At 35.6% G+C, this 13,330-nt stretch overlaps 1 protein-coding gene across 1 annotated transcript; it reads right to left on the bottom strand.

Moving 5' to 3' along the window:
- Nucleotides 1-727: 727 nt before the first annotated feature.
- On the bottom strand, nucleotides 728-1,372 carry LOC129872015 (uncharacterized). Its single transcript, XM_055946850.1, has 2 exons — nucleotides 1,206-1,372; nucleotides 728-1,109 (listed from the first exon to the last, which is right to left on the bottom strand). The coding sequence occupies exons 1-2, from the start codon at nucleotides 1,370-1,372 to the stop codon at nucleotides 728-730; spliced, it is 549 nt and encodes a 182-aa protein (XP_055802825.1).
- Nucleotides 1,373-13,330: the final 11,958 nt, after the last annotated feature.

Raw genomic sequence — 13,330 nt, 5'->3', positions numbered from 1 at the left:
GCTTTTCCAAATCTGATAAGCTTTTTATTAGTGGGAAATTTCCCTCTAAGGGCTCTCTAAACTAGGAAGGAATATTTGAGGGGGATGAGCTTATGCCAGGTATAAGTCCTGAGTCTAGTCTTGGGCCTTTTGTCTCTAATTAGATCCCAAGCAGTAGAGCAACTAAATTCCCCAATGCTGTTAAGAGTCCAACAAGGTTGGTCTTGTTGGAGAGGTTGATAGTTGATGTAGGTAGCAAGAATAGTAGAAACAAATTGTGGAGGGGCTTTTTGAATGATAAGATTAATATTCCATTGGCCATTATTAATGAAGGATGACACCTGAGTATTGTTGAACCTGCAGCTGCTAGAAGAGTAGTGTGCTAAAGGACCAACCAATTGTCCCACTAAAAAGGACAAGAACCAGAAAGAATTTGCCATTGAATATGGGGCTCTATGCTGTGCTTGTTTTACATTAGATGCTTCCAGGTAAGGTACTGACCAGTATGCCATTTCTTGGTGATGATATTAGCCCTCTGAAAGTACCTGGCTTTAATGAATTCTCCCCACAAAGTGTTCTTAGTTCTAAGAATCCACTATTGCTTGTATTAAAAGGATTTAGCCATATCAGAGATTTGTCTAACCCCTATGCCCCCCTCATCATAAGGGAAGCTCAGGTTCTTCCAAGAGGACCAGTAGTATATCCTCTTATCATTCTTCTAGCCCTAGAAAAAATTAGCAATAATACTCTAAATTTGTTTGATGGTTGTAGAGGGAGGGGTACTAGCTGAAAGAAGGTGTATTGACATGGCTTGTAAGACATGCTTGACAAGTATAGCTCTTCCTCCATAGCTCAAAATCTTTGCATGCCATGCAGTGATCTTGTTAACAACCTTTGCAATAAGCTCTGAGTAGTAGATAACCCTTTGCCTACCAATATAGATAGGACATCCCAGGTAAGTTATGGGGCTATTTTTTTGGTTGAAACCAGTAATACTCTTGATCCTCTTTACAATATAATGGAAGGCATTGGAAGGGACCATGAAATGGCTTTTATGCTTGTTGATCAATTGTCCAGAGACCTTATCATAAGCACCTAAAGTCTCCATGTTGAGCTGCAGGGTCTGTTTTCTACCAAAAGCAAAAATAATGATATCATCAGCAAAGCTAAGGTGATTGATCTGAGGACCCTTTTGAGACATATAGAAACCATGGAATTAAGGGTACTGATGAAGCTTATTCATGAGTCTATAGAGCCCTTCAGCACCAAAGATGAATAAGGCAGGGGAAAATGGGTCACCCTGTTTAAGACCCCTAGTAGAATGGAAGAAACCATGCCTTGAGCCATTCACTATGACTGAGTACCAATTATCTGACATAATTCTCCAAGCCATGTCTATGAATTTTTCACCAAATCCCATTCTTCTCAAGACCAGATAGGTGTAGGACTAAGATACCCTATCATATTCTTTGGCCATATCAAGCTTGATCACAACATTGCCTCCAATGTTAGGATTTTTGATTTGGTGGATGATTTCGTGGGCAAGTATGATGTTCTCAGAAATGCTCCTATTTTTAACAAAGCCTGACTGGTTGGGGGAGATGAGCGTAGGAAGAATAGGGGCAAGTCTTAGACAGAGAAGTTTGGAAATGATCTTGTTGGTAAAGTTACTAAGACTTATGAGCCTGAATTCAGAGATTTTGGTAGGGTGGTTTACTTTTGGGAGAAGAACCAAGCAAGTATGGGTAAAGACTTAGGCATGGTTTGTCCACAAAGAAAGGAAATAGCAACATTAAGAAGGTCTTCTTTGATGATATTCCAGAACACTTGGAAAAGTTTTCCATTCATCCCATCAGGACCAGCAGCTGAATTGGGATTCATGGAAAACACAACAATCTTCAGTTCCTCTATAGAAGGCAAGGCTTGGAGTTCTTCATTGTCCTTGTCAGTAACCATATGAGGGATACATTTAAGGGACTGTTGCTGGATGTACTTCTCTTCCTCATTAAATATTTGTTGAAAGTGCTCACAAGCTGCTTCAGCAATTTCAGCATCACTTAGAACCCAAGAGCCATCATCCTCATTTTGGATCTCGTGAATATACAGTTTTCTTCTCCTGCCTCTAATCAAAGCATGGAAATATTTAGAGTTCATATCACCTTTTTGAACTATTGTAGCTGAGTCTTCTGTCTGAGAATAGCATCTTCCATTTTCAGGTATCTAATGTACTCAGCATTGATGGCATGAAGCTTGGACCTATTTTTATTGGAATTCATGTTGAGCAGGTTATCTTTAGCTTGTGATTGTGGTTCTGCGTTTGCAACTTGTTTGGTGATGTGTTGCAGGGATGGAAAGTATTCTAAAAAGGGTGTGGGTTCTGCTGGTTGCATCCACATGAACCCCCCCTATTTGGTATGGTTAAAGACTTTACGAAATAAAGGTTAAAAACTCTATTTTGATATTATAGTTTTGAGCTAGTGGTTTGGAGTTGTATTGAGTAATGTTGAAGTAATTTACTTATATATATGCTTCTGGTTGTTATTATTGGTATGATTTTTGACATGGTGGCCGAGTTGAAATCTCGAGGATGTTGAAGTTATAGAGGAGATGCTGCCCGATTTTCTGTAACTTAGGAACTAGTAATGAACTAGTCAAGGGAAATGAATAAGGAAATGACCTATATGGAGACTTGGTTATAGAGTTGTAATTGGAAAGTGAAAGGTCATTAACCATAGTATTACTTTCATGTTAAATAGGTTCAAGAGATGACAAGGAGAACATATTAGGAGTAATCCGTAAAAGGTATGTAAAGCTAACCGTTCCTTCTTTGGGCATATCTATGTATGTAAAGCTAACCGTTCTTTCTCTTGGCATATTTTGACATAAGTATATAAAGCTAATATTCCTTTTTGGGATGGTTTTTATGAAATAAGTATATGCCTTTTATATGATTCCAAGGAAGTTCCTATTGGTACAGCCACAAGGATGGACAACTTCTTAATTTTCCAAAGGACATTTTATCGTGCCTATATACGTGTATATGATTCCAAAAGTTCTATTTTGATATAACTCATAGTGATGTTGATAAGGTACTTAATACGACTCTTGTCTTGAATTTTGAATAATAGCTCATTTTGTCAACTCCATCGAGTCTCAAACATGATTTAAAGTGCATTTAGTTTCTCACTACTCCACTCGTGGATGCCTCAATTCTTCCTTTACTGAGCCTGGGTCAAGTTTTGTTATCATGTGTACTTATCTGCATTATTCCTTATGCCCCAACATGAAGGGGAAGGTACGCCCTGTACATGGGTTTTGTGGAGTTATGATGTGCCATGTACACATATAATATGATATGCTATGACTATCTGATATAATATGATCTGTTACGGAGATATTTTCTACTCTAGAGTGATGATGTTCTATGGCGCCAATGACGGGGCGGCAACCATGATTTGTTCACCGACTCCCATAATAGGGCTGGATATGGCATATATTATTCTGCATACATTATCTATGGTTATGAAAAGCATTTTGATATTTTAGATATTTTGTTCATTTTTGCACCTTCTGTTCAAGTAATGGCTTTACTTATTACAGTTCATACTTTACATACTCGGTACATTATCCATACTGACCTCCTTTTTCGGGTGTTGTGTTACATGCCCGCAGGTACAGATGCTCAGTTTGCTGACCTGCTCGCTTAGGAATCCCCATGTTGGTTGGAAGTGCTCCTTTGTTTAGAGACCTATTTTGGTACTAACTTTTCTGTTGTACATGTTGGTTAAGGGTACGACGAGGCCCTGTCCCATCATATGACTAGGCTATCATTCTATAGAGGTCTGTAGACTTGTGATATGGGTTATGTATATATGTTTTGGTCTTTGTGTTCCATGATGGCGTTAATGGCCCTTTTGTGTTATATCTATTCTCATGCGCTCTCTAGCGAGCCCTTTTTGACTTTTACTATTCTACTAACATGCTAAGTGAGGCTAAGGGTACCTATGGGTGCCCAACTCGGGCACTAGTCATGGACTACGAGTTGGGTTGTGATAGAAACATTTGGCTCTTGTTCTAGGAAGGGTGATGGAAAGAAAAAATCCTACCCCTTGTGCAACGAGTGTAGAAGAAACTGTCTGAGAGATTGGTTAGCCAATACTGAGTATATTTTAGATGTGGTAAGACTAGCCATAAGATGAGGGATTGTGCAACGGCTTATAATAGAGGTAGAGATATTTGTTAGTAGGATTAGTTTACTTGTTTAGGTCACCCAGCTCGGTATCTACTTCATTTGGCTGCAGTGGTAGTCAGTGTCATAACAACTTTTATTCTTTTCATACTCGACAGGATCAAAAGGATTCCCCCTAATATGCTTACTAGTATATTACTAGTCTTTTAGTTTGATGTTACATCTTTGTTAGATCGTGGAGAAAATATTTTATTCGTAACTCCTTATGTTGTTATGAGGTTCGATGTCAGTCCCAAAATTTTGTTAGAACCTTTCTCAGTTTCTACTTCTGTCAATGACTAAATTTTAGCTAAATGGGTTTATAGGAATTGCCTGATCTCATTTTTTTAGAAAATCAACTAAGTTGATCTTGTAGACTTAGTTATGACTGACTTTGATATTATTTTTGGTATGGATTGGCTTCATTCTCATTATGCCTTTACCAACTGTAGAACCCGAGTGGTTAAGTTTCAGTTTTTGAATGACCTGTCATAGAGTGGATAGGTAGCAATTTAGCATTTAGGGGTAGTTTATCTCATTCCTTAAAGATCGAAAGCTAATTTCTACAGGTTGCATCTATCATATAGTACGGGTTAGTAATGTGAATTCTGAAATCCCTACTCTAGAGTCAGTTCCTATTGTGAATGAGTTTCTAAAAGTATTTCCAAATGATCTTTCTAGTGTTTCTCTCAAAAGGAAAATTGAATTTGGAATTAAATTTCTTCCATATATCTAACCTATATCTATTCTTCCATATAGAATGGCTCAGGCAAAACTTAATGAATTGAAAGAATAGTGACCTTTTGGATAAGGGTTTCATTAGACAGAGTATCTCTCCGTGTGGTGCTCCAGTCCCCTTTGTTCGCTAGAGAGATGGATCCCTTCACATGTGTATTGATTATCCATAGTTGAAAAAGGTCAAAATCAAGAATAAGTATCTCATCCCAAGGATTAATTGATTATCAAAAGTTGAAAAGGGTCACAATCAAGAATAAGTATCCCACCCTAAAGATTGATAATTTGTTTAATCAGCTGCATGGTGTAGTTACTTTTCAAAGATTGATCTCTGATCAGGTTAACATCAGCTTAGAGTGAGAGATGTGACATTCTAAAGATGGAATTTAGAACTCGGTATGGTCACTATGAATTTTTTATTATGTCTTTTGGATTAATAAATGCTCCTACAAATGTTATGGATTTGATGAACTGGGTATTCAATAATCACTTAGATATGTTCATCATTATGTTTACCGATGACATTTTGATCTATTAGTGAAATGAAGATGAGCATACCGAGCATTTGAGAAGTGTCTTGCAAGTTCTCAAGGATCATCAATTATTTGCTAAGTTTAATAAATGTGAGTTTTGGTTGAGGTCATATGTGTTTCTTGTCCATATTATTTATAATGATGGTATTAGAGTTGATCCTAAGAAGACCAAGGCATTAAGAATTGGCCTAGACCTCTTTCTCCCTCAGATATTCAGAGTTTCTTTGGTTTATCTGATTACTTTAGATGGTTTTTTCCTCTATTACTTCACCTTTGACTACTTTGACTCAGAACAGGGTGAAATTTCAATTGTCCAAAGCATGTGAAAAGAGTTTCCAAGAATTGAAGATAGACTTACTTCAACCCCAATTTTTAATGTACTAGAAGGATTTGATGGATTTGTTGTGTATTGTGACGCCTCAAGGAATGGTCTTGGTTGTGTTTTGATGCAAAATGGTAAAGTTATAGTCTATGCTTCTAGGCAACTTAAGGTTCATAAAAATAATTATATGACTCATGATTTGAAGTTATAGCCAATGGAGTTTGCTTTGAAGATATAGAGACACTATCTCTATAGTGTTCATGTGGATGTTTTCAATGATAAGAAAATTTGAAATATGTAATTAAGAAAAAATATTTGAATCTTTTCCAAAGGAGGTGGATTTAAATGTTGAAGGATTATGACATAAGTGTTATTTACCATCCGGGGAAGGCAAATGTGGTTGCCGACGCTCTTAGTAGATTGTATGTAAGTAGTGTTCCCCATGTTGAAGATGAGAAAAAAGAGTTGGCTTGTGATGTGTTTAGACTATCTCATTTGGGAGTTCATTTGGTAGACACTTGGGATGGTGGTATTATTGTCTAAAATGAATCAAAATTGTCTCATGTGTCGGATGTAAAGGAGAAACGAGATAGTGACCAGACTTTGGTTGAGTTGAAGAAAAAGGTTTCAGAAAAAGCTATAGAAACTTTCTCCTAAGGGGAAGATGGTGTACTTGATTACATGGTTCTTATGTGTTCCAAATGTTGAAGGTTTGAGGTAGCAAATATTATTGTAAGCTCACAGCTCTCATATATTCTATTCACTCGGGATCCACTAAGACGTATCATAATTTGAGGGAAGTTTATTGGTAGAATGGCCTGAAGAAGGATATTGCAGAATTTATGGCTAAATGTCCGAATTTATAACAACTAAAAGTTGAGCACCAAAAACTAGGAGGTTTGCCTCAAGATATAGAGATTACTACTTAAAAGTAGGAAGATCTGAATATGGACCTCATTACGAGTTTACCTCGTACTCCGCATTAACATGATTTGATTGGGGTTGTTGTAGATCGAATGACTAAGTCGGCACATTTCTTCCCATTAAGACTTATTATTCAGTTGAGTATTATGCTAGGTTGTCCATTTGAGAGTTGGTTAAGTTACACGGTGTTCTATTTTCTATCATTTCGAACATAGGTACTCAGTTTACTTCACAGTTTTAGAGATCGTTTCAGAAGGGTCTTGGTACCCAAGTTAATCTTAGTACAACTTTTCATCTTTGGAATGATGGTCAAGCCAAGTAGACTATTTTTACATTGGGAGATATCCTAAGAGCTTGTGTGATTGACTTTAAAGGAAATTGGGATGACCATTTTCCATTAATTGAGTTTGCTTATAATAATATCATTCATTCGAGTATTCAAATTTCTCTGTTCAAGTATTTCTATGGTAGGAGGTGTAGGTCTCCTAGTGGGTCGTTTGAGGTTGGCGAGATTTCTTTGACAAGGATCAAATTTATCCATCAATCTATCGATAAAGTTATACTCATTAGAGAGGGGTTGAGGACTTCCCAAAAACGGCAGAAATCCTATGCGGATGTAAGAAGAAGAGAGCTTGAGTTTGAAGTTAATGATTGTGTTTACTTGAAAATATCACCTATGAAGGGTGTGATCTATTTTGTAAGAAAGTGAAGCTTAGTCCCTGATATGTAGGCCCATATCAAATTTTGAGACGTTTAGGTAAGGTGGATTATGAGTTGCATTTGCCTTCGAAATTGGCATAGGTGCATCCGGTATTTCATGTTTTTTTGTTAAAAAAGTATATTGGTGATCCTTCTTCAACATTGGTGAGTGTTGGTGTGAAAGGAAGTCTCTCCTATGAAGAGATTATGGTCGAGATTCTTGATCGTCAAATCCAAAAATTGAGATATAAATAAGTTGCTTACGTTAAAGTTCTTTGGAGGAATCAATTAGTCAAGGGTGCTACTTGGGAGGTAAAAGTAGATATGATATCTTTTTATCCTTATTACTTTCCCTCCACTTCAGTTTCAACTTGAGTTATTAGTTCCTTATGTTCACTCTTTTGGAGTCATGTGTTATATTCCGTATTTTTGCATCTTGGACTATTCGTGAGCTAATGGACATAAATTCAAGTACTTTTAATTTTGAATTTTAAAATGGCATGAATTATTTGTAAATGAAAATATATATAGATAATATATGTGAAGTTAAACACAACTCAAGAAGGACCCTTGAGCCAATTCAAAGTGGAAGTCATCAAAAAGATTTTTTTTAAGTCACATTTTTGGGTAATCTAACTTCGAGAGGCCATAACCCCTTTGGCATTTGAGAATTTGGGAAAAATCTAAAAGCGAAAGTTGTAGATAATTGAAATATATTTCCAACCATTATTCGTGGTTAGAATGTGATATAGGGATAAGAAGATATAGATGTTTTAAGTCTGACAGGCAGAACTGAATAATGGATTCGGCCCAACCTTATTCAAACACGGGTCAGGCCCAATACCCATGCCATTAGATCGAATTTTTCAGCTTTTCCTTTAGCTTTTAGACAAAACATATCCAGAAATTTCTAGAGAGAGTGAGAGAAGAGAATCCTAGAGAGAAACACCAAAATTAACCACAATTAAAGCCCCGAATCTCAAAGATCATGAAGAGAAAAGTATTGTACGTCACATTGCTTTTAATTTAAGCTAAAATTCAGCCAAGAAAGAGATGTTTAATGTGATTTCTGTACACTTGAGGTAATATTAAGATCCTTTTTTTATTGTTAACAAGTTTATTTAGAGTTTTAACGGATTGGAACGGAGAAAATAGCATTATAAAATCGTTAGTTGATTTGTTGAGATTTATGGATTAAGGGGCTATTTTAAGTGGATAAAATGGATGGAATTAGCTATGTGATTATGTAAAATAATTGTTGATATTGTTTTGATGTTGTTTATGAGTTGTTGTTCTTGAATTTGGAAGACTAAAGTTTATGAAGATATTGTATATATATTTTGGAGGTCTTTGGTATGATATTTATGGGTTGTGGTAGAACTTGGTGTAATATTAACATGGTTTTCTTGCATTAAAATAGTTGATGTTACTATCATGGGGCTACTGCGATATGTCATAAAATTAGATGAAAAGATTGTATGAAATAACGTATAAAAATTGGAGGCGGTTTGCTTGGCATGTTGTTGGTATTCATAAGGTTTTTTTAGCATCTTTATGCGTTTAATTAGGGGCTGTTTTGGTATGTTGTTGTTGTTTCTGTTAAGATTGGAAGATTTATGATAGTTAAGATTATATGTTATGTTTTATTTTGGTTGGGTTATTGTAGTAATATTTCAATGAAAATGTTAAGACTGTGGATCATTAAAGACGACTTTAGATGTAATAGTTGTATGTGGATTTGGATAGTTGTTGGATGTTATGAATGTGGGCTTCTTTAATCTAGAATAATGTTATGATAAAGAGATTAACTTTTATTAAATAGAATTGGATATAAGAAAATTTCATGATTAGCATTGGTGTTGGAATGTATAGAATTGGAGTTGCTTGAATTAGATTGGGATGATTGTTGTTATTGATATTATTGTTAGGGATTATGTGTTAAAAGTGAAGGGATTGTATATGTTAATTTTAGATTTTTGTTGAGGTCGTGTGAGGGCTGTTCTAAGCCAAGAATGGTGGATGAATTTGGATTAATGATATAGTTATTATTGTGGTTGATTACATTATGAAAATGGAAGAATTCGATATGTCAAGTTGAAGGTTTAATTGAGTTAAGGGTTGGTTGTAACGTGTGGCTACTTGTGTTGAATTGAAAGATTAAGTGTAGTTATAATTATACATTGTATGGTTAATTTTTGGGCTGTTATAATTCATTTCGATAAGGTGTGATGGCTGCACCCTATTAAGAGTAATTTGGTAGCACCGTAGTTGTCATGTAGATAATTAACGAAAGTCGAATTTTATGTGAGTTGTTCGGGGTATTTTTGAATATTTCCTAGCTTGTCTTGACATGGAATTTGAATGTGTAATTATTGATATTTTTTGGTGATTGTATGGCTGGTTTATAAGTGGGAAAAAGTGAGCGGTATAGGGGAGGTGCTGTCAAAATTTTTAGAAATAACCTACTAACGATAAAGTACATTTTATTCCTTTCCCCAGATTAATCATAGTGCTTAACGTTTTAATATAGGTTGAGACAATATTGGGCAACATATACATATTTTGTGCAAGTGAACGCTAAAGGTATGTAAAGCTAACCTTTCTTTCTTTGGCATGATCCATATGAAACAAACGAATGACGAATGTGTAAATTCAAAGAAACACTTATTCTTGGATATACTAAGACGGCTAATGTTCTTGATTTCCATAACTTATATTGTTATATCATAACTCATATGTATGCTTCAAGCCGTCCTAGTTGGTATAACTCATGTTGTGGTATAATTCATATTTTGGTATAATTCATATTTTGGTATAATCCATAATTGGTATAATTCATAATGACAATAGAAGAGTACTTGAAATGACTATTGTCTTGGTTTTCAAATGATGGATTATTTTGCTTATTTCATTAAGTCTCCGATAATGATCAAATTATACATGGTTTCTAATAATACCTTATTCATGCATATTGTTATTTTATTATCCACCGAGACCTACGATAGGCCGGGTATGCTATCATGTATGGATTTCACTACATTATTCACCGAGTCCTTTACTAGAGGGTCGGGTATGTGATATGATAATATGATGTTATGATGATATAATGATACAATTATGGCACTGATTCCCATGATGGGTCGAGTAAAGAATGTGTACACGACTTTATTCACTGAGTCCCATAGTGGGCCGGGTACGGCATATGATCATGATATGTATGACCTTATTTATAAAATATAGGTACAGTGATTTCTTGGTTTTTACATTTGCCTCCTGAACCTCTATTTTATATGTGATCTCCTTTTTGGTATTTTATTCTTTATATACTCGGTACATATTTCGTACTGACCCCCCTCTCTTTGGGGGGCTACATTTAATATCCGCAGGTACAGATAATCATTTTGGGGATCCATCAACTTAGAATTTCCATCCAGCTATTTTAGAGTGCTCCATTATTACAGAGCATAGACTTTTGATACCGATCTCTTGATGTATATATTTATTTATTTAGGGGTACGACGGGGCCCTATTCCATCATATGCTATAGTTAATACTCTTAGAAGTCTGTAGACATATGTGTGGGTTTTATATAGATGTTTTTTGGTTATACTGGTATGACTTATGTTTTGGAATATTCCGATTCGTAGTGGCAGCCTCATCGGCTGGTGTTTATGTATATAGTGGGACGTTCGTACATGTAATAACAGTCTTGTCAACTTATGTACTATGCTATCTTATACTTTGACAATTGTGACTCCCTAGGAGACAGGTGGTTTCAGTATACATTTATATGTGATAGTTTTAAGACGATGCTCCGTCCATATAAATTTCATGTCATATGGGTGTTAATCGATTATAGATAACAGACGTGTATATGAGTGTCCAATTCGAGCACCATTCATGGCCTACAGGGTTGGGTTGTGACATCATGTGTCTTAGTTATTCTCATGTTTCCATATGCATGCATGTGTATGAAATAGATTTTTAAAGTCATGTTTTATCTTGGAGTTGATTACTCCTTAGTTTTATAAATTTTGATGTGTTATACATTCATGTTGGGTTATTGGATCTCTTACCCTACTATATGCATGCTAGCTTGAATCCCATTTGAGGATGAATGTTCCCAAAGGGAAGATATTATAATACCACGAAAGTTGGAGAGTCAAAATAGAAAGAAACAACTAAGAAACAGTTGATGGTGCATTGGTTCCACGAGTCCTTATATTGATGGTATAAGGTTGTATGGTCTATAGGAATCAGTTGTGGGAAGGAGGTTAAGACTTGGGAAAACTATGAGTTTCAGAAGATTTATAGAAGACCATCTACAGACCATATAAGGCCCTATTATCCATACAAGGCGGTCATAGATTGGAAGTTAAAAATATCTTTAGGACAATTATGGATGGATGTATGAACCATAAAGGTCTACAGATCGTATGACCATCCATAGACAAACTTTAGGAAAATTGTTAAGGGAATTTGTGTGGGAGGTTGTATGGCCCTGTGTAAGGTTCCACGAGTTGTAGACCTGGCTGTAGAAGGAAAGTTCAGAGAGTTGACTTAGGAAAGTGAATAGGACAAGGGGAGGTCTATGGACCGTAAAATTTTCTACGGTCCGTAGAGTGTGACAGTAGAAGGGAACTTCAAAAAATGGAATTTTCTCCCTTGAGTCCCACGAGACCCTATACGACGTGTATAGAGTTCTATGGACCATAAAAGTATCCATAGAACCTGTTGTCATTTATATTTCCAGGGGTATTTCTATCAATTCCTATTCTTTTAATGTCTAAGCTAGGTCATTTTGGACTAATTCCTAAGACCTGTAGCTACTCCAAAACCCTTCAAAATTCCCCCATTCCCTCTCATTCACCTAAAAATGTCTAAGGTTCTCAAGAATTTTTTTCTCAAGTCTTCTTCAAGTCAAGCTAGAGTTTCAAGTTCAAGCCTCCATTACAAGATCTTGTTCGGACTTTAATTCAAGGTATGTGGAAATTTCATCCGTCGATCTTTTTTCATCCATGAAGTCCCAAAGTATTTTCACTTCCACTCTTTGATTTCTTCCAAAACTCTAGGTTTTTGATGATATTGCATTGAGTTCAATCAATTATAGTTTATTTCACTTCTATTGATCTTATTATACATGATTTGATCTTAATTACATTTTTTGATGAATTTCCTATGAACCAATGTTTTATGCCTATTTTATGAGTATGAACTGTATTTGAGAATCATGCATGGATCATGATTTATGAACAATGAGTTTAAGGATACCCTTAGACAAAGTATCGATTATGAATTTATGAAGAACAAGGTTGCTTCAAAACGGAAGTATTCTCATCATGAATGATTTCCATGATTTTGCTATGAACAAGCTTATAATGACCCAGATGCTTTCGTAAGTGCTTTTATGAATTTCTTACAAAATAATTATTTGATAAAGGGGCAATTCTTATGATGTATTAAGTATGTTATGATAATTTTGGTATTACTAGACTCTTACCATTTCAAATCTCATGATATGTTATGTATGATATTTCATTGAGGGTTTATTTATCACCGAGAGGACTTTGGGATGGAGTCTCTCCCGTATGTAGAGACCAGGTCTCTAGAATCAATCTCCTAGTCCCATAACTACGTTCCCCCATAGGACTTTGCCTTAATTGGCCATCGCTAGTGGATCCACAAATAGCTTATGTTAATGGTCCTTACCTTGGCAAGTAGGACAATCTCTTTCGTAGTGGGAGGGATGACATCAGCATCCATGTTATAGCTCACATGGTTTATGTAGGTTACAATATCTCTCACTTATGTTATGTTTAGTTTGTGATTTTCTTAAGAATATTGAATTAACCATGTTTTATCTTTATATTTATGTCTTAAAGGATTATCTAATGTTTTAGCTTGGTCATT

This window comes from Solanum dulcamara, chromosome 11 (genome assembly GCF_947179165.1).
Source record: "Solanum dulcamara chromosome 11, daSolDulc1.2, whole genome shotgun sequence".
In the NCBI taxonomy this organism is placed as follows: Eukaryota; Viridiplantae; Streptophyta; class Magnoliopsida; order Solanales; family Solanaceae; genus Solanum; species Solanum dulcamara.
Note: the sequence above shows the minus strand (reverse complement) of the source record. Positions and strands in the feature narration are given on the sequence as shown.